Raw genomic sequence first — 26265 nt, 5'->3', positions numbered from 1 at the left:
TCTAAGACTTAAAAGTTACAATTTATCAAAATTCATTGTATAGATGTTAGCCTTACACATATCTTAATTGTTTACATCTTTTTATTTCTCATTCGTAGGAATATATAAATTATGAATAAAGTAGATATCCCTTCCCTATTACCTCAGAAAAATTCTATTATATTGTTACTTCTCAACCACATTTGCCCAGTGTTTTATCAGAATGCATAGAGTATATGCTATAGTGCACTGCAAGATCAACTTTGCATGCAGGATCTTAATTATATCCACAATCAATCATGACAATGTTATTTAAAAGAAATTACTAGGATAAACAATACATTCATTATTCAATTTGGGTTTTTTTTGTTGAATAGTATAGCTTATATATTATATTAAAGATGGTAAAAAAACTGAAATCTTCATCTTATTGTTTTCATCTCAAAAGCCTGCATTTTATTGGGTTTACCAGGCATTCCACCATTAATTTAACATATAAGCTGTAGACTTTCTACATCAACTGTAATTCTGATATAGTAGTATTAAAGTTGTATAATTTACTACATTAAAATACATTGTGGATTTTTATGTCCATGTTTTGTAGAACAGGAAATAAAGCCAACAATGAATAGATTCGGAAAACAATTGTGTTTGATGTTCACAAAGAATGGAAAAATATATTTTGGACATATGACAACTGTACAAAAACAAATGACAACAGAAGCAGCTAAGGCAGAAAGCAATGGCTATATATGGGAAACAAAATTTAAGAAAGCAGGTTAAAGGAAAGTAGAAGGGTAAGACATTTTAGAACAAATGGCTGAAGAAGAAAAAATCAGAATAAAAAATATGGAATAGAAAATAAAAATACATATAGATTTACTTGCTAAAAAGCATGCAGAAATGGGTAGACCTTGGCTTATGTCTGGATGCTTAGTAACCGTTCAGTTATAATAGACCCCGTCCCCAAAAAGGTACTTAAGTTCAGGTTCCAAAGTTCTAGCAGTGCCCCCCTACATTTATGCCCATTTGTACTGTCCTGTGGTCACAGGACCGTGATTTATGACATTTTGGGTAAAAACTAGCATTTGGATTTTGGCAAAAATGCCCCAGAGTGAACAATGGGGTTCACCTAACAACCACAGATTCACTTAACAAGGATGGTAATTAGCTTAATGACCACAGCAAAAAGAGGTTGTAAAATTGAGTCTGTCAGGGTTTTAAGTCAAAGATTATCTGTACTACAGAAAAGAGAAGCAGTAATAAAAGCTCCAGGTGAGACGGCAGAAGAAACTAAATGACTGCTGTTAAGAAAGAGGAATGCCAAGAAAAAAGACAGAACAGTCAAGTACAGTAGTTATTGAGAATACAGAAAATAGTACAAAATAGAAGCATATGAGTTTGAAGGAGAGGGGAAAAAAAGATTCCTTGTAAGCAGAAGCATTACATTTAATACTAAAATAAATTATTTCTCCAGATAATGTCAAGCAATCACACTAAGTATAAATGGAAGAAAAAGGTCAAATTGGTAAAATAAGATGATGATGAAAAGGACACTGAAATAAGAAAAAAACCCACCCCATAATTTAAAGGTGATTTAAAAAGTACAAGATTGGATGAATCAGTCCTAAAACCTACTCTAGTAAAATATCATTTTTCCTATTTCCCCCCACCCCCACAACTGAAAAAGTAATTTTTACAATTCCACAATGGACAACAACTAATAAATACAATTTCAGGTATTTCCAATTTCACTTGGAAAAAGGAATATGGAGAGAATTTCAATAGGGAGACAAGGAAATTAGGAAATCTAAACAAGAAGCAACTATGAATGGTGATGGTTGTGTAAAATTGGAAGAAAGCAGAAAAGAAAAGAAAAGAAAAAAGAAAAGAAAAGAAAAAAGAAAAGAAAAGAAAAGAAAAAGCAATAGCTAGTACAGCAACACAAATAACTGGTAGGAAATAAAATTGTGATAGCTGACTATTTACCAAGACAGGATATATAAAAGGAATGTATTTTGTGATGGGGGAAAATTCCATTTTTCTTAAATCTTTTATCCTACAAGGATAGCGGAGGTAAGCTTTCATTATAAATATGTGATGAAATGGTAGACTATTATTATAGCTGGGCAATTCTTGTAAGACAGAGGTAGAATGTTGTGTCAGTTTGAAGAATGAGGGAGAGAAGACAGAACTGATGACAACCAGAAGAAGAGAAATAACTGGTATATATAAAAGGAATGGAAACATTGACATCCTTTGTGACAATCAGTTCAGCAATTCTGTTGTAAAGTTAAGACATTTTGTTGATGTACCTTTAAAGATAAAGAATCATTTGGAATTGGGCAGCACCAAAATCAAATTAAATAAATACATTTCCAACACTATCTGATAATACATTGCAACCATTACATAAAATACAGCTGACCCCACCCTGACCATGTTAAAAAAAGTCTTGAAAACTTAGCTCTTCCTGCAGGCTTTGATAGTGGGTGTTGTATTTTTCAGTAACTGTTTTTTTCTTCTGGCATTTTAGTTTTTAATTGTACTTTATTTGTATAGCACCAAAATTTATTGTTAAATGACTATGTACATTTTTAAATAAATATTCATAATTAATTGGTGTTGTACGGTTGTCAGGAGTCTTTATAGAATATGATGGCCTTTTAAACTTGACAAATGAAATTTATATAAACTTCACCTCTGAAAAATGAGTCAGAAGTAGAAGCATTCTATCCAGTCTTGTGTCTGTTTCTATGTTACCAGATAGAAAAGAGTCTATAAGAAAGGAGATAATCTTGGGATTTTTAGGTTGTTATTATCATTTTTGGGTAGTGGTAGCAAGTAGGAAATACAATTATTTATCCCCCAAATAAATAGAGAATGAATTATGCAATTACTGATCAAATAAATCAAGTTTCTCCACACCTGCTGAATTACTAGTTCAGTTCAGTTCAATTAAATATGCATAAATAAAAAATCAGGCAGAATTCAATGAACTTTTTTTAATGAAACTCTTCCAGACTTATATCTTCCCAATCTGTTCTAAATTTCTGGATGTGGAAGATATTACAGGAGCTCTAAGAGGAAAAAGAATAAAGCTGTGACCCAAACTGACTTCTGCTTGCATAAAGTTGGACTCAGCTCAACATTATTAATTCATAATAACCTTTATTTATTATATGGACAACTTGCTTACTGTCTACTCATAATACCTGTAAGGGAATTAAATCTATACACTCATTCGTAAATATTAAAAATTGTCTTTCATGATAAAAAGGACTTCTCTTATGACCTCCTGTAGATGTTCACTTTCCTAAGGGATATGATTCCTGTATTTTCTAAAACACCTCCCTCTTAGACTATAGTATTCTAAGAAGGAAAATTCTATGTTGGTGTTTTATAAAATGAAACACACACATGCATTCATTACTTATTATACTGCAATCAATAAAAAAAGTTAAAGGAAATATCCAAAGCATGTGACATTTGAAATATAATATTGATTTTCCTGACTGTTGATATTAAGACTCTGGCAAACATATCGATTAAATCTACTCAGAGCATACCTATTTGGGAATTAATTCCATTAATTTCAGTGTGACTTAAATTTTCAGTGTGTGTATGGATGTAGTATGTCTATATATGTGTACACACACACACACACACACAAACTGTACAGTTTAGCTGTGGGAGGGGAACAGCAGCATCCCAATTCTAGAACTTGTTGAACCAGCATGTAACTACTGAAGACAAAGCTTTAATTGTGCTCTATCAGAGTAACATTTTATTTTATTCATTTATCTAATTTAAGGCCACCCAATTGCAAAAGGAGTCTGAGCAGGTTACAAAATATCAAAGATATAATTGAAACCCAATTAAAAAACAACATAATGAAACACAACTGCCTGGACAAAATAATAATTTAAAAATCTCAACAAGATTCCTAATCTCAAATTTTGGAGGAATATTCAATAAATTTAGAAAATGCTACAGAAAAATTAATGTAATTTCAAATATGTTTAAATAATAAATCATTAAAACAATATTTACTTCAAGATAAAGTACAACAAATGAAATACATTTATGTTCTCCAGCAGTACTTCTGCATAACACAAGTCTTCATAAAAGAGATCAGTCCACATTCTTCTGTACAACTTGCACAATGGAAATATGTTTAGTATGAAAGGAGAAGCAGTTTAACAGCCAATCCAATAATGAAGTGGATTTTTTAAAAAAAGAACCCTGAAGCTTTTATTACAGTACAGAATATATTAGTGACATTTGGCTGGATTTTTCCTATGGAAATGCAGAACAGGAAAAGAGGCTGTTGCCAAGAAAACATCATAGATATTTTCATGTAGGCACCAAGAATCCAACTTGATCAGAAGGAAAATTCACCTTAGAAGAAAAAGATACTTACCATATTACAACTTAATCTCACCCTCCCTATTCAATTCCATGGGATTGCTAAGGAACAATTTGTAATTGCAACCACACAATAACTTTGCATGATCCCTATAAAAAGCCTTAGCCATCCTTTTCATACTTACAACATATACCAAAATATTTTAAAATGTACTTATAAATACCAAAAGTAAAAAAAAATAATCAAGTGAGTTTTACTTTTAACAAAAAAACCGAAATCTATAAGTTCCAACTGAATAATTAAAACATTTGGTTTGGAAATTCAAGTAAAACTACTTCTTTGAAACAAATTCATAATTCATATAAATAGATGTCTCTGCGAGGTAGTTTTGTTATATGTGATTTGCAAAAAGAACCTGCTTCATTAGATACATAGTCCACAAAATACTAAGCAAGCAGTGTTTATGCTACGTCATAAAATCTATTAAGACATCTTATGCAAGACTAGCAGCAAGCAACACAAAATATTCCTTCAGACAATACAAGTAGTCCTCAACGTACGACCACAAAATTTATGTTGTTCAGTGATACATTTGTTAAGTGAGTTTTGCCCCATTTGCCACAGCCATTAAGGGAATCACTGCAGTTGATAAGTTAGTAACACGGTTATTAAGGGAATCTGGCCTCCCCACTGACTCTGCTTCACATGGTCCACAGAAGGGGATCGCATGATCTTGGGACACAGCAATGGTCATAAAAAGGAACCTGTTGCCAAGCATTTAAATTCTGATCACATTATTACGAGGGATGCTGCAAAGGTCGTAACTATGAAAAACCATCATTTTTTTCAGTGCCGTTGTAACTCTGAAAATGAACTCCTGTAAGTCGAGGACTACCTGTATTGATATGTAAAATCGAAGGCGCTTTATTAACATGCTTGCCTTGGCTTCTTTTAAAGAATTGTCTAGGTTGATACACTTGTTTGAAAAAAGCTCCAGAGACAATCGATGCAAGGCACAGTATTGCAGAATAAAGTCTTTGGTATACTTGGCAAGTAGCATAGGAAACTCATTAAGACTGCGAGCCACGGCTCTGGCAAAATAATTCTTTTAGTGGCGCTTTTTGTTGTATCGAGGTCATCTCCCCAATCCCACTAGGTTAAGTCATTGACCAATCAATCAATCAATGCAGCAGGTATGGAATGCCACAGGCACTTCAGAAGTACAGCGATGGTCTTGACAATTTTGTATCACTATTATTTGTGGGGGCAGGCAGAGCTTTGCAGGTAGGAGCTTCACAAGCTCGAGACCCGAGGTACGAATTTAGGAGAAACTTCAGGGTCCAAAGGCCAGACGGCCGACAGGGGGCGCCACAGCAGCATGTGGAGAAGAGGCGCCGCAAAGCGGCGGGCCGCCGTGTACGATGCGATAGGGAGAAGCCCAACGAAGATGCACAAAACTCTTTGCCAGGTCAAACTCCCCGCAGTGTTCAGCCCCGCCCCACGCGCGTCGACAGACTTAAGAGGCTGACGCTCTAATAACATACACAGACACACACACACCGCACCGCCCCTAGCCTCTCCCCCCACCACCTCCCCGCGTCCCGGTTGCCCGTTACCATTATTACCCATCACGCCTAGCGCAGCGCCGCCATTCTGCCTTCGGTCAGCTCCCACGGGAATGAAGGCTGACCTCGCGAGAACTCCCTTCTCCACCCGCCCATCCTCCTTGAGCACGAACAGGGCAGAAGCGGCGCGCACGTGTCCGTCGAGTCGCGGATACAACAAGCGTCCCCCCCACCTCCCGTAACGTGCTCGCCCGCGTACGGAGGAGTGGTCCGGGTCGAGGGGAGGGGAGGACGTTACCTGACGTCACACGTAGGCACCCCCCTCGACGTTCCCTTTCCGATTCGAACAGGCGCGCGAGTCGCGGCTTTCTCCCCCTCCCTCCTCCTCCTCCCCCTCCTTCCCCGCACGCGCAGATCGCAAGGGAATATAATCCTCCCGCCGCCGCCTGCTCTTCAGCCCCCCCCGCCCCCGCCCGTCCTGCAATAAAACCCCATCCGGGTCCTTTTGCCCCCCCTCACCCGCGGCCCCTTAGGGGGAGGGGGGCCTGACCTGGTTGCTGTGAGACCGAAAGCAGATCCCGTCGGTGTCGAGGCGGACCTTTCTTTCTGTCGGTTCTTGGAACCAGCCTACCGCGCCACGCGTCAGCCTTTGGCCCCCCAACTACAGCGCCCGCTGGGCTCCCCTCAGCAGCAGCAGCAGAGGCGGCGGCGGCGGCAGCAGCTCCTCTTCCGCTTCCTCCCCCCATATTCCCTGCGCAGCCCGCGGAAGGGGGGGGGCGCTCCCTGCAGCTCCGCCTGCTGGTTCACTGAGGAAGGTGACGGGGCCTCCCTGAAGAGGCCAGAGGGCTTGAGGAGGGACGGCGGGATCTGCCATCCGGCTGCCCTGCTCCGCTTCTCTCCTCCGAGAAGAGCCGCGCCAAAACCAACCGGCTTGGAGGTCGCTGCAGGTCCGGTCCTTGCCCTGGCGGGGAGCGGAGGAAGCAAAATCTGCCGGCGAATGCTCGCTAAGTGAATACCGCCCCCCCCCCACTTTTCAGATTTATATACTGCTGTAAACCAGCGGGCCTTAAAAGAACCTTTTCTACTGGCTGGGAATTATGGGCCTGGATAGATCGGGGAGCCCTGATTTGCAGTACAGGTAGTTCTCGATTTACAACAGTCCATTTAGTGACTGTTAACGACTATTTTTCACACTTATGACCTGTGCAGCACCCTTCCCTGCTGTCATGTGATCAAAATTCAGCCACTTGTCAACTGGTTCATATTTATGGCGGTTGCTGGGGTCCCAGGGTCATGTGATCACCTTTTGCGACCTCCTGACAAGCAAAGTCAATGGGAAAGGCGGATTCACTTAACAACCCGGTTACTAACTTAACAACTTCAGTGATTTGCTTAACAACTGTGGCAAGAAATGTCGTAAAGTGGGGCAAAACTCATTTAACAAATGTCTCACTTAATAGCAGAAATTTGGGGCTCAATTGTAAGTTGAGGGCTACCTGTACAGATGTTATGGTGGCTCTTTCGGTGTAGCGTTTAATTTAATATAAAAATTGAAATATGATTTAAGTTTTGTTTATTTTTGTAATAACATTGAAGGGAATCTTGAAAAATAAAATAAATTTAGGTAAATTAAGAAATACCCATCCTAAGTAGATGATTTGACTTGCAGAAAATACATACCAAAATAAACTGGTATGATCACCAGATGGCAAACTGCTGGCATCCTAAAACGTTTTAAATATTTATTTATTCATGAATATTTATCTCTATAAGATAATATAATGAATTAAATTGGAATACAAGGATATACACTTTGTAAAAAAGAAACCATGAATACAGTATTCAACTGCTTTTGATTCCAAGTGCACTATGGAAAGTTTGAATACACAGTAATGCCTTTTGAATTGCGTAATTGTCCTATAGTCTTCTCCGGATTCATGAACTAAATCATTTCTGATATTTTATTTATCACATTTAGAAACTTCCCATCTTCCTCACAGAATGAATCTGGAAAGTGTACATGGAAGGCATAAAAACATAACATCTGTATATAAATACTTAAATGTTCAATTTTGAACTTCATATTTTGATAAATATGTAGTTGTGTACTTGGATTTTAGAAGATCCTTTTTTTGCACAAAATTTATATTAAGTATGTTTTAGAGACAAGCTTTTTGCCTAAGCTGAAAAATGACTTTCCAATCCCTCTTTCCTGTACAGTAGAAAGTGGAAGTCATGATATCATGCATCATATAACACCTGTACTTCTTTGCTCCGAGTGTTTTATGGAAGGTGTACTATATAGCATTTTAATAGTTTATATAAAAATGGAATATTGTATAACTGCTTAAATAGATTTTTTTGGTGGGGGTAGCAATTGTTGCAATGTAGATATATTGTAATACAATTCTTCTCAGTCATAGCCAGCATGAGCAAAATATTTTGAGTTGTATTCCAGCACATCTGAAAAAGATCCTGTTGGAGAAGACTGAGTTACAGTTTCAGCCTATAAGAAACAAAACCCAACATTAACTTTTCACAGCCTCAAAATGCATCAGATGTAGCATGGAGGATATTGTACTTTTATTTTCTTGCATGAACAGTGAATAAAAATACTAAAAAGTGCACATAATTCTACAGTAAATACTTTCCTTCCAAGCTTTATTTATCCTTACAGTCTACTTTTTGGCTATTAAAAATTCATGTTCTATCATAATGATGTTTGAGTTATATTTACTGAGCCAAAAGCTTGAATCAATCTATCTATATATATTTACTTGAATAGAATTTACTGAACTCAGCAAGGCTTCCAAGTGAATTCAAGGAAAGCAATCTGACATTAATGCAAACTCTACAAAGGCAAACTATGCAAAAAGGGCTGTGTTGGTTTATTATTTTTAGTTACAAGCCATCTGTTTTGTAAAACTCCAGTCTTTTACTTCATAGAGAATGTCTGCCCAATTGTTGCCTTCTCAGAAACTTCCAAGAATAAGACAAAGAATTTTTTAGAATCATAGTATGTTGGAAGGTAATTTAGACCTGTTCTAGGAATTCCATGTTGTATAGTCTCTGAAAGACAGTAATTCTGCCTGTTTTTAAATAACTAGGAAAAAAAATATTCCACTAGATAAGGCAGCCTATTCCATTATTAGGAATTTTCTTTTGATGTCCAGCCAGTATTGACTACCTTGTAATTTAAATGGCCTTGGATTATCCAGACCTATTTCACTTGGTTTCAGACCAGGGTGTACTATGGAGATCACTTTGATTGCATTTGTCAAGCTGGGACAGGTTAGTGCATCCTTGCTTTTTTTCCCCAAAGCTCTGCGTGCAATAAAATTGGAGTTCCAACAAAGGAGACATTTCTCAGAGAGAAGTCTACCTATGGAAGTATGCAGACAATATAAGAATTTGGAATACTTTTAAAAAACACAATCCATCACATCTGGTAAGATCAACTAAATCCATTTTTTTCTTCTGTTCCAGGCTTCATATCATATATATTTTTGGCTCACTGAACAAACTATAATAAATAGTATTGTGTAAACCTGAATATGTTCTTCCATAGTTACTCCTTCTCCTACTAATCATTAGATCCTCCATAATGGTTGGGGTCATGGAGGAAGGCACTAGATCTGCTCAGTTGGATTAGATTGCTGCACAGATAAAAGCTTCAAACTGATTCCTTTTTCTATAATAATGGATAGTGGCCAATTATATATTCTTTCAGGAAGGGATATTGCAATTCTGCCATGATAATAGGACTCCTGGATGTGGGAGATTGTTTAAAACTTTGTATCAGGTGTGTAGCATGTTCTGCTGGCTTGAGGGGGAAAGCAGATGACAACCATATTTCATCCTAACAAGTTTGTTGATAGGCAGACTTTGTATGTATGACTGGCTGGCTTACCTTGTGCACTTCCTTCATTGCCAGGATCTTTAGAATCAATTTCAACTGATTTTAATTCTTTCTCCTTGGCTCTGGCAATATAATGTGGGGCATCCAGAACTGAATCTGACATCAGTTATAGTCACCTGTAAAAGTTAGTGATACATTCTCAGAATATGGTGGTACTACTTTGAGCAGATTCAGGCCCAAATTTTCACTTCCTTATTAATGTAACACTTCTGTGATAGCCTATGAAGATGCTTAAAGTCACAAACTCAAATTTTTGTTCCCTTGCATCCATGGGGCCCGTGGAGTGAATGGTTTGGAAACCGGGACTGCGACAGAGTATCTATTCCATTTGTCTCTAAGGTAGATGAAATTTGTCAAACTGGGAAAGCAGTGTTCCGTTCTTCAAAGGTTCTGACCACCTCTGATTAAGTCGTGAAAAAAATCATAGTAGTTGAAAATCTCATTTTTAAAAATATATACATGCTTTTGAAGGCAGTACTAAGATGAAATCATATGTGAAACTGCCACTGTACCCTGGGTTTCAATTTTTTCTGATCTATTATTTGGAAAGCAGGAAGAAGAGAAGATGTTGCTATGGGAACCAGGACATCTTGCATTGATATAGCATATTATGAAAGATACCTAGAACGAAATTAATTTTTTATGTGTATCTGTATATATGCTGCATTGTTCAACAACCATATTTTGTACAGGATTTTGTTTACTATTCTCAACTCTGACAGGAGGGAGGGAGGGAGAGAAGGAAAGACAGAAGGAAAGAAGTTGAATATGTAAGTCTGTAGTATTATAACAGACTTTTAGTTTTTTAAGCAAAAGTTTTTCACCAAATAGATTTGTATGCATCAAAATCTTTGTTGAAATATAGATGCAAAATGCTATCTACAGTACATTGTATTTATACTTTTGTTTTGAAGATATTCTTAATATTGCCAATTAGCAAAATACATTAATAAATCTCCTTTTACATAGAACATCCAAAATGTTTTCCAGGATAGGCTTAGACTAGGAATTTTAAAACAAAAACCCTTTGCATTTCAGGAACTGAATTAGGTACAGATTCCAAATGGTTCTTCTGGTCCTTTCAGTAGCATTGCTACCATGGATTATTGTCTCTTTCTGAGGCAATGAGCCAATAGGTGATTTTGCTAGAGTAGCTTGGAAAAAGTACTTGTGTAATTATTCTACTGTAATTTTATCTGGTTGAGTAAACACAAGAGCCTGCTGGAGGACTCTGGCTCAGTTTTAAGGATTCTTGATTTTCTCCATTATCCTTTTAAACATCTTAAATGTTTAAATTAGACAGTCTGGGCATGGCTTCATTATGGTTATAATACTGTATCTCCCACTCCTTTTGGGAAGTCTTGCTAGACAAACTATTTCATTTTCTAAATTGGTTAAGTTCCTTGATTGATTTTAGGAACACTAGTGTAATGCATCTAAACTTCAGCAAAGTGTTTTTCAAAGTATTCCATGATGTTCTACTTTGTAAACCAGCCAAGAGTGGTTGATTGGCAAGAAAATCAAATGGATATATATATAGCTGGTTTGAAAATATTCAGAATCTGCATTAACAGTTTCTCATCAAACCAACAGAGTAGAACATATGGTTGATGGACAAAAAAGCAGTGGGAATAGGAGCAAGTTCCGACTTCCTGATGGCCTCCCCATTGAGTTTCTTGTGGGAAGCTGGAAGGGAGCATCAGAAATCCTTCTTTCCTTCCCTCCCTCTTTAATAAAGGATTTATCCAGGCCCAGTCCAAGAACATAAAACAATCCAGCCAAAGTCCATTTCTTTATTTGTTCACACCAAATAGAGAGAATCTTGCCAGACTAAACCCTTACTACTCTTACCCTAATGGATTTACCAAGAGATTCCAGGAGTGGCTATCTCTGATTCCTATCCAGTTGCAGGATGTGTTGTCTCCTGTATTCGCCCTCCTTGGAATGAACAACCTCTTGGGAAACTGCTGCTTCACTGTAGTCCACCATACCACCTCACTTTGTAGGCACAGTCCATCACAGGGTATCCCCAATACCCATTTTCAGCAATGGATTTACATTGCGGAAAAGTGATTACATTTAAGATATTGAAAGCAGAAGCTGTATTTGTTTGCTTGCACCCAAAGCACAGCCCTGATGAATGTAGGTCTTCAAAGTATTACTAATGCTGCTCGGCAAAATTGTATGTACTTAAGAATAAATGATTTTATTTGCATGATGTAAAACTTGTTTAGAATTATAACCAATTAAGGCAAGATATATTCAGCAAAGATTGTTTTGCCACAATCAATCAACATTACAACACTATAGAATTTTTAATCTTCCCAAAGTGATTGTATTTATCTACGTTTAAAACAAGAGCGTCTGTGGAATGGAAGGAGAGGGATGAAAGGACAGAATTTTTTCTTACCTTTTGTAACTTCTGAAATAAAGTTTATATGCGAATGTGTAACATTAGTTCCTATCAGGGATGAATCAGGGATGTAACATTGTTGAGAGTCCTGAGCTAAGCTTACAGTACTTGTACCAGCTATGCATCTCAGCTTCTAATAGTACAAGTTAATAGTTGAAATTGACAAATATTAGATTTGGTAAACTTTACATGTTTCACTCTATTTTTCCTATAACTATTTGTAAATGATAGCATTCCTTTTCATGCATAAGATCAATTTAACAAAGCAAGTTTTTCTTTTTCTTTTACACCTTATGAGCAATTTCTATACAAAGGTGATTTCTTTTCAAAGGGTTTTCCAATCAAAATGAATCTTGTCTTCCATTTTTTAATTTCTCTGAAGTTCAGTGGGATGAATCTGCGATACGTATCTTTATTTGAGTTGAAGTTCAAACACTTTATACAATTTTAAAAACAACTTTTATTAAACTAGCATTTCATAATATTGTCTATACTGTGGTAATATTCAGGAAGAAAAATCATTTGGATGACATTCAACATTTCAATATGAATAATCTAGAATGTTTTGCAATCTCGTTGAATGCATTCAATTCAACATCTGACATCATATATCATGCCAATGAGCACTGCATTACTATAAATTTTCTTCATGTGGAACTATTAATGCACTGAATTAAAAAAAGACTATAAACATCCTAAATTGCATGAGCAATTAACGTACCCCTTTCATGCTCTTAAAATCAAATATTCCTAGACATTATAGATCTGTCGTTACATGTTATTGAGGATAATTTATATACAGCAAAAACATATTAAAGAATTTAAACAGTACAGTTTATTTATATTTGCTGACTGAAACAGTGATTTATCTGAATAGTTTACATATCTGACACACAAAGAAAACATTACTATTCCTGAGTTTTCATACAACATTTATTATTTCTATTTTCTTAATTGCTAATGCCACCTTTCCATCAAATGATGTTCAATAACCTTGACAACTTGTCTTGATAAAACATGAATGGAGACAGCTTGGTAATTTATAGTTAAAGTGAAAAGACCAATTACATTTATAATGCATAAATTTTATATATATATATATATATACAATGATATAGAATAAGATCACAATTCCAAAGTCTCTGAAAAGTTCTAATATTTATAATGTGTATATAAGAGGTTTCAATCTCCGTTCAGTTCTTGATTATGGTCACTGACCAATATGTGTTTCAATTCACTTTCCACAGATAAAATGCCTACCATTGTTATTTCACAGAAAAAAATAAAGCTAAAAATAGCAACTTGAAAAATCTTGGGAATGTATGTTGCTAAGTGGAAGGTATGTTGTAAGAATTCATTCCTTAATTTGATGGCTACAGTTTATGTGTTTCTAATTCTACTTTATCTTCAGTCTGTAATGATTCAGATTCACTTTGAGCAACAGGTGGTCTCAGTATGATTTCTGGGCCTCCTCCATAGATTGACTGTAGAAAATTCCATGTTTCTTCGGAAATCTGTCCAGAATCAGCTCCTAAAAAACATACGTATTTCCGTAAATTTTACTTGACATTTAAAAGATTAAATCTGGAAAGCACTTCAGTACTTATAAATAACTTAATATAAAAACCCCTCAGATTTAAGAAGTATTATCTGGATTAGTCTGTAACTAATGTGATATAGATCAACCTATTATCTACCATTTGATGTTATTTTGCCTTTGTGAGTTATTATGTAAAGGGAACTTATAAGGAATCTTGAAGTGACATAATTTCTTTCACAAATTTTACATTTTAAAATACTTGTTCACAAATTTTCAAAGTTTAATTTTTGTACCATAAAGGTAGAAATGTCCATATTTTTAAACAAAAAAAAAATGTTCAGAAAATCACTATAGCGAGATGACAAAGCCATTTCTCTACAAGTCACATTGAACTACATATAGACTTTTAGAGACAAATTCAGAGTTCCTTTTTAAGAGCAATAACAAGTGTTAAATACAAGATTTTTGTCACATACGTTTCAAGTACTGCTCCTATTTAGTAGTTAATTCTATAAAAGATAAAGAATTCTATTGGTCAATAAAGAATTGTAAAGAATTCTATAGATTACAACATAAGCCTGTTGATGCAACAGTATTTAAAGACATTTTAATTATAGCTGAAGGCTAGAGAATAATGTGTGTAATTTCTTCTTTTTTCTACATTATGTGAAGTGGAATATAGTCAATCTATATGCGAAGCTAACTGGAGAGCCAATGAATTCAACCCGTCAGTCAGAACAGAGCTGGAGGGGACCTTGAAGGTTTGTGGTCCAACTCCTGTTCAAGCAGAAGACCCTATACCATTTCAGACAAGTGGCTGTCCAAGGAGGTTTCTTAAAAACCTCCAATGATGAAGCAGCCACAACTTTTGAAGGCAAGCTATTCCACTGGTTAACTGTTCTGTTAGGAAGTTTTTCCTTAATTTCAGGTTGCTTCCCTCTTTGATTAGTTTCCATCCACTGTTTCTTGTCTTGCCTTCTGCTGGCTTGGAAAATAACCCTCTTTTTTTTTAAAATTCCCCATTCCCAATGTGGAGCTTCCTCTATATTCTATACTTTTGAGAATAGAAGGAGCTTATTTGTTCATGGAACAACAACAAATCACATAGGAAAAATGTACAGATCATACATAAATCAACCATAAATGAACATGACCATTGGTAAATTTGCATGCAGAGAACTATTATCAGTGTATTCATACCTTGTTTTAGAACAAACGAACCACATTTATTGACACCAATTTTCGTATTGTCAATGGGACCTGGAGGATCTAATGAAATAAAGTATGTTACAATGTAAGATAATTCTATTTAAAGAAACAAAAGCCCCATAGAAAATTCGTCTCATATTTTATAAATTATTTAAAAACTCTACATAATAAAATGTAGCAAAATACACATTTTAATCTGGGGTGTACAATTTGAAACAGCTGCATACAAGTTTGAAAAATGTTGTTTGTAACTGAAAGAAATCCACCCATTAAACCCTTTATCAAGGCTACCCTAACTGCAGATCCAACAGAACTATTGATCTATATGCATAGTTGTCAGGTACTCTTATTATGTGCTGTTCTATTTTATTTAACATACAGAATACATTAAAACTGCCCTGTGATTTTACTGCAGTTATTTACTACATAATTAAAACCATGTGATCCTTTATATAGCATGTTCTTGCAATCTCTTTGAATTACAAAAGTACTCACCGTTGTCCTTGCCCTTCACAAACGCTTCCCATTCTCTGAACCACTGCATACTGATGCAATAGAATATAGATGGAGACTCCTCCTCTTGGAATGCTCTGTTCAACTGAAGGACAGAAAGAAAATTCTAAAAGCAGATGTGAACAAGCCTAACATAGCTGCCTTAAGATTCACTGTTACTGTCCTCAAAACCCTCCAAAATTACAAATAGCAAGTGCATATCCACAAATTAAACGCTTAAAAAGTGTTGGATCAAGGTTCCTATTATGGTTTTAAAAAAGAAAACAAAAGCACATCTCTACATAGTCTCTGCTAATGTAGCTATATACTTCTAAGCCTCATTGTTCCTGTAACCTTCAACTGACTGAAACAGTGCATCATAAAGTGACAAATTTTGAACCAAGATACCCCAAATGGGCTAAGTTACAGAATGCATCCAAAATCCAGTGGCTATGACATCCATGGAATTGAAATTTTGCAAATTGTATAAAATATTTAATGACATAACAACCATAAAACAGTTTATGGCAAGATACAAAATATCATAAAACATTTCTTGTGTTGATGTTTAGCTGTGCGTTCAACAGGTTATTTTTTAGGCAGGTAACATTTCTGAAGGTATCTCAACTTTTCCAGTGAAGCCGGTACATTAGGAGTTCTGCCACTGTCGAAGGCATTGAGGAACCTTTTAAGGAAATATTTCTAAAAGAATGACCCAGCTAATCATGGGTTGTCAATTATACTACTAAACCTCTGTGTGTAATCCTTAATTGAGCGAAACAGTGCATCATAGAGCAACAGTTTTTTAATCAAGGTAACTCAAATGACCTAACTTAAAGACTGTGTTCAAAATCTGGAACTCCTGTAGAACTGAAATTATCAAATTTTGAGAAACATTTTATGACATACAAATTATCATAAACCATTTTGTAACAAATGCATTTTCTGTGGTCAACTCCTGATGCTTGACTGTGCTATACAGTTCGACATGGGCTACTTTCAAGGCAGATACTTCTCTAAATATCTCCTAAATTTTAAAAGAAAACAAAAGCACATCTCTACATAGTCTCTGCTAATGTAGCTATATACTTCTAAGCCTCATTGTTCCTGTAACCTTCAACTGACTGAAACAGTGCATCATAAAGTGACAAATTTTGAACCAAGATACCCCAAATGGGCTAAGTTACAGAATGCATCCAAAATCCAGTGGCTATGACATCCATGGAATTGAAATTTTGCAAATTGTATAAAATATTTAATGACATAACAACCATAAAACAGTTTATGGCAAGATACAAAATATCATAAAACATTTCTTGTGTTGATGTTTAGCTGTGCGTTCAACAGGTTATTTTTTAGGCAGGTAACATTTCTGAAGGTATCTCAACTTTTCCAGTGAAGCCGGTACATTAGGAGTTCTGCCACTGTCGAAGGCATTGAGGAACCTTTTAAGGAAATATTTCTAAAAGAATGACCCAGCTAATCATGGGTTGTCAATTATACTACTAAACCTCTATGTGTAATCCTTAATTGAGCGAAACAGTGCATCATAGAGCAACAGTTTTTTAATCAAGGTAACTCAAATGACCTAACTTAAAGACTGTGTTCAAAATCTGGAACTCCTGTAGAACTGAAATCATCAAATTTTGAGAAACATTTTATGACATACAAATTATCATAAACCATTTTGTAACAAATGCATTTCCTGTGGTCAATTCCTGATGCTTGACTGTGCTATACAATTCTACATGAGCTACTTTCAAGGCAGATACTTCTCTAAATATCTCCTAAATTTTAAAGAAGAAAATAATTTCTGAAACAATGACTCTGTGTGTGTGGCATGTCAGCTACCCCAGTACCTGGATGAAGCTGTCTATCTAGACCCGTTCCAGTCCGGCTTCCGGCCCGGATACAGTACGGAGACAGCTTTGGTCGCACTGGTGGATGATCTCTGGAGGGCCAGGGATAGGGGTTACTCCTCTGCCCTGGTCCTATTAGACCTCTCAGCGGCTTTTGATACCATCGACCATGGTATCCTGCTGTGCCGGTTGGAGGGGTTGGGAGTGGGAGGCACCGTTTATCGGTGGTTCTCCTCCTACCTCTCTGATCGGATGCAGACGGTGTTGACAGGGGGGCAGAGATCGACTCCAAGGTGCCTCATGTGTGGGGTGCCGCAGGGGTCGATTCTCTCACCCCTCCTGTTCAACATCTATATGAAGCCGCTGGGTGAGATCATCAGTGGCTTTGGGGTGAGATACCAACTGTACGCTGATGACACCCAGCTGTACTTTTCCACCCCGGCCACCCCAGTGAAGCTGTCAAGTGCTGTCCCGGTGTCTGGAAGCCGTGCGGGTCTGGATGGGGAGGAACAGGCTCAAACTTAATCCTCCAAGACGGAGTGGCTGTGGATGCCGGCACTCGGTACAGTCAGCTGCAGATGCAGCTGTCTGTCGGGGTGAATCATTGGCCCCGATGGAGAAGGTACGCAACTTGGGCGTGCTCCTGGATGGTCGGTTGTCCTTGAAGACCATTTGGCGACCGTCTCCAGGAGAGCATTTTATCAGGTTCGCCTGATCCGCCAGTTGCGCCCTTCCTGGACCGGGATGCCTTATGCACAGTCACTCATGCTCTCGTTACCTCTCGCCTGGACTACTGCAATGCTCTCACATGGGCTCCCTTGAAGAGCACCCGAGACTTCAGCTAGTTCAGAACGCTGCGCTGGGTTATTGAGGGAGCGCCTCGAGCTCCCACATAACACCTATCCTGCGCAGACTGCACTGGCTACCTGTTGTTTTCCGGTGCGCTTCAAGGTATTGGTTACCACCTTTAAAGCGCCCATGGCTTAGGACCGGCTATCTACGGGACCGCCTACTGCCGGCTTCTATCTCCCATCGTCCGCACGCTCCCACAGAGAGGACTCTCAGGGTGCCGTCAGCCAAACAGTGTCGACTGGCGGCCCCAGGGGAGGGCCTTCTGTGGGAGCTCACCCTGTGGAACGAACTTCCCCTTGGACTTCGACAATTACCTGACCTTAGGACCTTTCGCCGCGAACTTAAAACTTATTTATTTCGTATGGCTGGACTAGCCTGATTTTGATTTTTATTGGATGGGTTTTTAAAATTTTGTGATTTTACGGGGAGTACGTTTTTAACATTTTGGGCATTTAAATTAGTTTTTAAGGGATGTTTTTAATTATTGTGTGTATTTATATTTTATCTGCCTGTTCACCGCCCTGAGTCCTTCGGGAGAAGGGCGGTATACAAATTAAAATATTATTATTATTATTATTATTATTATTATTATTATTATTATTATTATTATTATTATTATTATTATTACTACTACTACTCTGGTCAAGGATTATCTATCATTAAAACTTAGGGTATACAATGTTGCTTAAAAGATCGTGAACTCTTGAATTTCATCATAAATATGACATAAAATCTGTTTTTTACACAAGTCCTAAAATTAAGAGAATAAAGAGAAATATTGAACATTCAAAAGGGTTCACAAACTTTTAAGCACCACTGTTCATATAAACTCTAATAATATTCATTATGCTTAGAAAGCATATCATTGAAAACAAATGGATATTAGATATACATTTTAAAAAAATCCCCAACTCCTGAAAATTTCATGTTGTGTCTTTTTACACATCCTGTGTAATGCTTCATCCTGTAATAACCATTTCCTTTTCAGTCAGAAGTTGTTCTTCACAGATTGTAAATCAAATTTTCTATGATTTTTTTCTCAGTTCTAAAATTCTCTATTATGACATGTCAAAATGGATGCTAAAAAAATATGAAACTTTACATTTTTATTAGCAAGAATAATTATGAATTATTTTGAATAATTTCAAAATATTAACTTAGTTTGGCTGTTCACTTTTTTCTATTTGCAAAGGAACTTTGCCTTTGATGGGTCCTACTAGTAGAAGAACTGAGGTAGTATATTTTATTTTCCCTTTTAAAGCCCACATATCACTTCATAGTTTTGAAGAAGTTCTCAATACCTCTGATCCCCAATCAAACTCTGGGGACAAAGAAAATGTGTGAAATTAATAAAAATGTTCCATATGTAGCTCACAATGACTCAAGATAAAAGTTATTGATTTTAAATATTTCTAGCTCAAACATAATATAACAAAATAGAAAAAACGTATTTACCCGAATAAACATTTCCAGTTCTGTCTTCAGTCTTTTTTCTATTTTCTCTGTTTCCATTTGACAGGTATAACATACATACAGATGATTAACTGCTGGTCCTCCACCATACCTGTGATAATAAATTATTAAATAAATCCCCATTTATTAGATTTTATAGAATCAAACACTATATTTAGAAAGCAACTTTTTTTGTTCACATTTTTTTTAGTAGAAATTAGCCACATATATCTGAATTAGTTGTGCATGGTATATCTATTATTCCCAAACTAGTTCTGATATATCAAGAAGTGAACGTCTTTTTTTACACCTTAGAAATAAGGGTGGTTCTACTGTTTACTTTTTCCAGATCATATGTAAAAGAGTATTGTTTGTTTTTATACTGCTTTCTAATACATTTTTTTTCATTGTACTGTTTCTTTGTTGCTTTATACAACAGAATGTTTGAAAATGTGTGTGATAGTATCTGCTTAATTATACCACATTTGTTTGAAAGTCTGTCAGCAAGAAAAAGTATTTAATTCTTTAAAATACGTATCATATTAAGTCCCTGCTTTGAAATGCCTGCTTTAACTACACATAAATATCATATTATAGCCCATTTTGGAGGATGCTATAGTACTTTTAAAATATTGCAAGAGTATGTATGCTTGAATTAGTGCCTATAAAGAACTGATTACGGAGAAGTGCTATATTAAGGCAAAGACATCAAGTTTTCCCTCTAATGTACTAAAACTTCGTTATTTCTGATTTTTAAAAGAAATTCTCCAAATGCAATTAAGTGATGCATTTTAAAGAAAACCTAGCCATGCAAAGATAGATCAGATCCTGAATTAAACTACAGTGGAGTAAATCTAAACAGTGGAGTAAATCTTACTGGGGACAGAAATGTTCTATTGAAAACAGCAACACTAATGCAGCTATAATACCTATTTACAAAATTCTATTTTGAGATTGCTGTTTGAGCCAGCAGATGCATTTGTATTTAGAAACAAAGTGAAATTAATTGGTTTTCTCTTTCCTGAATCCTGAATCATCCTTGTCTCATGCCAGTTCACATACTCTCAGATGGATAGTAGAGGTGCATGCATGCAAGTGAATAAACCAAAACAGTATTTCTACCTTCTGTTTATAGATGTTTTGCTAGATTAAAGAGGCTTAGAAAGTGCCAGTCCACCACAGGATTCAGTGTAATGCTCTGTACTACACTATATGTAGATATTCCAATTAAACTTCTCTTTGATAATGTTTTATTTCCTTAGCATAATAAAATCAGGCATCAAATGTAATCGGTTTCACAAATAAAAGTTTACCTGCTATACAAATTATCCCATATGTTCTGAGGAAGCATTACAACTAGATCTTCTATAAAAGAAGCTTTGTGTGGAGGAACTCCTATGGAGAAATAGTTTTAAAAAGTTAAATATGATTTAGTTAAAGGGAGTAGAAACATTGAAGTAATGCAGCTTTTCAGCAGCAGTAAAAGCATAAAACATATGTGAAAGAAACAACTTCCTACTGTTTTATATTAAAGCTTCTGAGTTTCTACCCCAAGGATAGGTGCAATCTAATTTATCTTACTACAGAATTAAACTGTAGCCTAACAAGGCATGAGTAGTAATTAAGGACATACATATTTTTTACTTTCAAATAGTAAGTTATCCCAAGTTTGTGTCTGTAATTCTAACAGTGAACCAGTTGGCTTTACATTTGAAGAAATGGATGCTATATAAAAAAAATTCAGGCTGTGATATGGATCAGGGATCTCCAACCTTAGTAACTTTAAGGCTTGTGGACTTCAATTCCCAGAGCTTTGCTGGCTGAGGAACTCTGGGAGTTGAAGTCCACAAACCTTAAAGTTACTAAGGTTGGAGACCCCTGATCTGAATAATCAAAAAACAAATTAACTGACTAAAGAGTGAAATTCTTATTTAACTGAATAAAAATTCCAATTAAAAGATGTAAGGACAAAAATACATAGGATGGCAAAAATGGTCAAAAACTCAAGTTACAAAAAACAGTAGGATTCATTTTTCCAGATAATGAAATGTTATTTTCATAGGAGAATAGTTTTATACAATTGCAGTCTCACCTCCATGTATGCAAAGAAAATCATTGTTTGAAATAGGTCCTGGTTCAGCAAAAGTTCTGAATTTATTCAGCCATAAACGTGAAATATAAAATTGAAGGAGGCTTGGTTCCATTACATTAAGGCTTGACACTCTCTCTCTCTTTTTCTTAGCTTCTTCGTTACTTTTTCTTTTGAAAAGAGGCATTATTAACATCAGTTAATATATATGCTGCTTTGAAATGAGTAGTGTTAACAACAGGTAATCTCTACATGTTGATGGAGGAAAGGACCTTATCCAGACTTATGTTGAAATAAACTAAGAATTTTTTTTAAGATCTCTATTATGCTGTATGACTAAAAATATTAACTTTAAGATAGCTAAACTCAATATTGCATACTATGTGCTAATTTTCAAATTTAAAAAAGCAAAGTTACTTCAAATCTTGATATCTTCAAAATATTTTGAGTTCATGATAAGCTGAACTCGGAACTACTCTTTAGAACCAGAGAAAAACATATTAATTCCTGAAAAGAAGCACTTTGAAAAAAGCTATACTGACTTACAATTAAAACTAATAAACCCTCTAACAATTGGAAATAACTATCCTGGTTTTTTTTTCAAACTGTTTGTTATGAATAACAGACTTGTATCACTTTTTTAAAAAATAAGCTTCCTTGCAAAAGAGAGAATATTTTTGTAGATTCTCTCTATCTTTAGTTCTGTCATCAACTAGCCAGAGAAAAATTTTACAAGTTGTTAAGTCCAGAAGAAAGATTTGCAGTACTGTCTCCCTTCTTTTTCTTCCTGTGAGAGCATCAACTAAGCAAAACTCTGTTCAAACAATACTTTCGCTGACAATGACAACCTCGGCATCTAACCAATGTTTTGCAATTTCAAACTTGCTTTCTCACCTGTAGAAGAGAACGTAAGCTTCTGCATTTTGGATAGTTGATTCTGTTACTTCTGTGACACTTTGATCATCAAACTCATACCATCGATTATTTAAATTATTTCGACAATAAGCTATATAATGCCCATCTAAATTAAAGAACAAAATTAAGAGAATTTTTTTGTTTTAAAATTGCAGGAAAAGCAGATTGGTACAGATTAATGTAATAACATGTTTACATCAGCTGCTAAATGATGTAACATACCATACACATAGCCTATGAAAACAGGTTATATATACTCACTGATTGCAGTTCCATGGTGGCAGATGACCGACAAAAGGTCATAAACTGCTATTTGAGCAGGACTGTCTTTAGCAAGAAAAGGTTGAAGATCAAGTCCTTCCAAAGGAAAGGATACATGAGTTCCAATTTTTGTGGAAAACATAAGATCATGTCTGAATCTTTTGAGATGAATACATAAAATCTGTGAAAAACAATCAAAAGAAGCGGATCATAAGCATCCGTTTATTTGAAAACGGATGCTTATATTTAATTTTAATACTTAAGCACAGATTTCTTATTAAACGGCTAATGACTTTTTAAATTTCTTCATAGAAAAATAAATTACCACAGAAATCTTTATTTAATCTCCTTATTCTATAGCACACTGTGGTTTCTTTAGGAAAGGCGGTAATGAAACAGAGAATGTCTTAAGTCCTTTCTGCAACCTCCAATTTTGCTTCTTTGCTCCCAGTATTTAGTTGTGGGGTTGTTTTTACTGCTCCATTTGAAAGTGCTTTATGACATCACAATAGCTATTATATGATACATCTAGCAATCATCTATATTTGTGCCTCAAACTTGGCAGATATTCTTTACTAGTATTTCTTTTTAGGAATATTTATTTGGTTGGGATGACATGTTACCCATCACTAATGCAGGTTGTGACCTGAAAAAAGTTGCAAACAACATGGCAACAACAATTATTATGCTTGGCACTGTTCTACACCAACACTGCTAAACGGAAACTACACTGACATGACATGTTGTTAATGTATATGTATATGGGAAGTTCAAATATATCATTTACAGAACAATGTTGTTATATTTCCTTAGGAAAAGATATATTTAAAAAAAAATCCAAAATAATTCTAATCTTCCAGAAAACTTTCAAATTGTGGAATCCATCCAAAAAGTATCACACTGATACCAAATGATCCTAATATAATTCTCTGTAATCCAAGGTATCGGTAATATTTTAACCTGCATTATTTTAGTTATTAGGTAATTCTCAAGAGCCTGGAAATATTCTGCTGATCTTTGCTTATCTTAAGGCTGACCTTACTTAGCTTCTATTAGTATTGGATGGGGGACAGCCTGGCAATGGAAAACCACACTTCCAAGAAAATTACATGAATGCAATGACCAGGAAACAAATTAGACTAGACTTTAATTCTCAATATTGAGTGTCTCTTAAGTACACTGAAAATTAAATCAGAAGCAAGAAACTTCTTATATTTTTAGGTAAGCACAACAATATACATATTTCTATGGCTGTTTAATATATAATGATACACACGTTAAAAGCAATTAGAGGTTTAGGATTATTCTCAGTCACCTCAAATGCAGCACTTTTCAGTGAAGGCCAAGCTCCAATATCCAAATGAATTACCGTATATACTCGAATATAAGCCGATCCGAGTATAAGCCGAGGTCCCCAATTTTACCCCAAAAAACTGGGGTAAACTGGGGACTTGAGTATAAGCCGAGGGAGGGAAATGAGGCAGCTACCGGTCAGGGAAAGCCTCCCTCCCTCAGCCGAGAAGGCTGGCGGCCCCGCCCGCCTCTCACTGCACCGGCAGGGCTTCCCGCTAATGCAAAGCCCGCCAAGTTTGCACCATCCGGTATAATGTGAAAAAGAAAAAAAAAAAACTCGAGTATAAGCCGAGGTCCCCAATTTTACCCCAAAAACTGGGGTAAACTGGGGACTTGAGTATAAGCCGAGGGGACGTTTTTCAGCACAAAAAACATGCTGAAAAACTCGGCTTATACTCGAGTATATACGGTACATTAAATTTAAACATGGTAAGTGACCAGCTTAAAATATACTAGTCCTAACTATCTAAAACTGTTGTGTAGAATGTAACGATTGGTTCTCAATACAGCTTTAGGTGACTTTTGTAAATAATCAGCTGCACCCTTCCCATTATCAATGAATCACCTTTCCAGTGCACTCTTAAGGTTATGAGAAAAAGAACTAGAAAATCTTAGCCATAGCATCACCAGAGCTATCAATGGAAAATACTACATTACTTAAAAATACTTAAAATTGTGGCTGAAAAAAACAACTTTTGGTTGAAGCAGCTACACATTCTGACAGAAAATGTAATTCAGGATAAGGACAATAACAACATACAGAAGAAATTGATTTGTTTGACTGTTATCTGTTAAACTGTTAAAAGATCCATCCAGAAAATGAAATAGAACTGAATAGAAGTCATGTTACATGAAGTAATTTGTTCTTATGTTCACATTGATTTATTTATTACAAAAAGGGGGGGGGGGAAGGACATTTTTATCCAGCAAAGCAAAGCAAAGCAAAGCATATTACCTCAGGGAAGTGTTGAACTTTGCAGAATTTTACTCCATTTCTTAACCTGAAGTAAAGTTCACATTTAATAACATTGTAAAAAATATTGACCACAATGTTACAAAAATTTTTACTATTTTAAAAATGCTAAATAGAGAAAAATGGAATGAAATTAGAAATCTACAATTTTTCCCAGTTTTCACACCAATATATAAAATAAACATGATAACATATATAAAAAACCCAACATATATCTTGGTAAAGTACTAAACTCAATAATAATAACAATATAATTGGGTGCAATTCCAAAACATCAGGCGTATCACTTTGACACCATCAATTGCAAAAGGAAGCTTTATTGGAACAGCTTACATCCTGCAACAATATCTTTAATTTTATTAAATAACATATGCCTATCCTAGGTCCTTGGTTTGATAGGTGAACAAAAATACCAAATCCAATCTAAGCATCTGGCTGACTCTGAAACCAACTATAATCTATATTATAACAATGACAATGAAATGCATTTACTTTCCAACTATTTATTTATTTCCCACCTTTACAAATAGCTGAAGGCAGCAGATCAAGTTTGCTACTGGTTCACTTGCGCGTGCACTGGGTGGGTGGGCAGAGCCTCCCGCTGCCGCTACTGGTTCGCCAATCCGGGGCGAACTGATAGTAACCCACCACTGCAGCAAACATTCCTTCTCCTGTTTTCCCCACAACAACCCTGTGAGATGGGTTGGGCTGAGACAATGACTGGCCCAAGGTCACCCAGCTAGCTTTCATGGCCACAAATGGGAGTTGAATTCAGTCTCCTGCTTTCTACCCCAGCCCATAAACTACTAGACCAGGGGTGTCAAACTCAGGTCGTCACAGCATCGTCACGTGACGTATCAGAACTTTTTATCCCTTCACTAAACTGGGCAAGGGCGGGGCCAGCACATGAAGTATCTTTCCTGTGGGCCGCGAATTTGACCCCCCTGCACCAGGTCAAACTGCCTCTCAGACCAAACTGGTTCTAATGCAGAATATATGGCTGTAACTCTGAATTAAAAGTGTTA

General features: G+C 36.1%; 1 protein-coding gene and 1 long non-coding RNA gene across 5 annotated transcripts in view; one reads left to right on the top strand and one right to left on the bottom strand.

The window, feature by feature from the left end:
- The first annotated feature begins 6464 nt into the window (after window positions 1-6464).
- Window positions 6465-26265, top strand: part of LOC131195331 (uncharacterized) — a 29967-nt gene continuing 10166 nt past the window's right edge. The window contains exons 1-4 of one of the 3 annotated variants that reach the window (XR_009154414.1): window positions 6465-6921; window positions 9236-9361; window positions 13493-13584; window positions 14458-14546. This is a non-coding gene — a long non-coding RNA (uncharacterized LOC131195331). The remainder of the gene's footprint in view (window positions 6922-9235; window positions 9362-13492; window positions 13585-14457; window positions 14547-26265) is intronic. The other 2 variants (XR_009154415.1, XR_009154413.1) reach the window with 2 other exon arrangements.
- USP33 (ubiquitin specific peptidase 33) overlaps window positions 9379-26265 on the bottom strand; it is a 44291-nt gene continuing 27404 nt past the window's right edge. For both annotated transcript variants that reach the window (XM_058177134.1, XM_058177135.1), the window contains exons 15-23: window positions 25223-25268; window positions 22915-23095; window positions 22633-22759; window positions 21742-21908; window positions 20963-21044; window positions 19653-19761; window positions 15490-15592; window positions 14986-15054; window positions 9379-13776 (exon numbers count right to left, since the gene is read on the bottom strand). In XM_058177134.1, coding sequence (XP_058033117.1) covers window positions 13619-13776; window positions 14986-15054; window positions 15490-15592; window positions 19653-19761; window positions 20963-21044; window positions 21742-21908; window positions 22633-22759; window positions 22915-23095; window positions 25223-25268 — 1042 coding nt within the window. In that variant the 3' untranslated portion in view covers window positions 9379-13618. The remainder of the gene's footprint in view (window positions 13777-14985; window positions 15055-15489; window positions 15593-19652; window positions 19762-20962; window positions 21045-21741; window positions 21909-22632; window positions 22760-22914; window positions 23096-25222; window positions 25269-26265) is intronic.

The sequence above is a fragment of the Ahaetulla prasina genome, chromosome 3 (assembly GCF_028640845.1).
Source record: "Ahaetulla prasina isolate Xishuangbanna chromosome 3, ASM2864084v1, whole genome shotgun sequence".
NCBI classification, from domain to species: domain Eukaryota; kingdom Metazoa; phylum Chordata; class Lepidosauria; order Squamata; family Colubridae; genus Ahaetulla; species Ahaetulla prasina.
The sequence above is the reverse complement of the archived record's forward strand: the minus strand, read 5'-3'. Positions and strand labels throughout refer to the sequence as shown.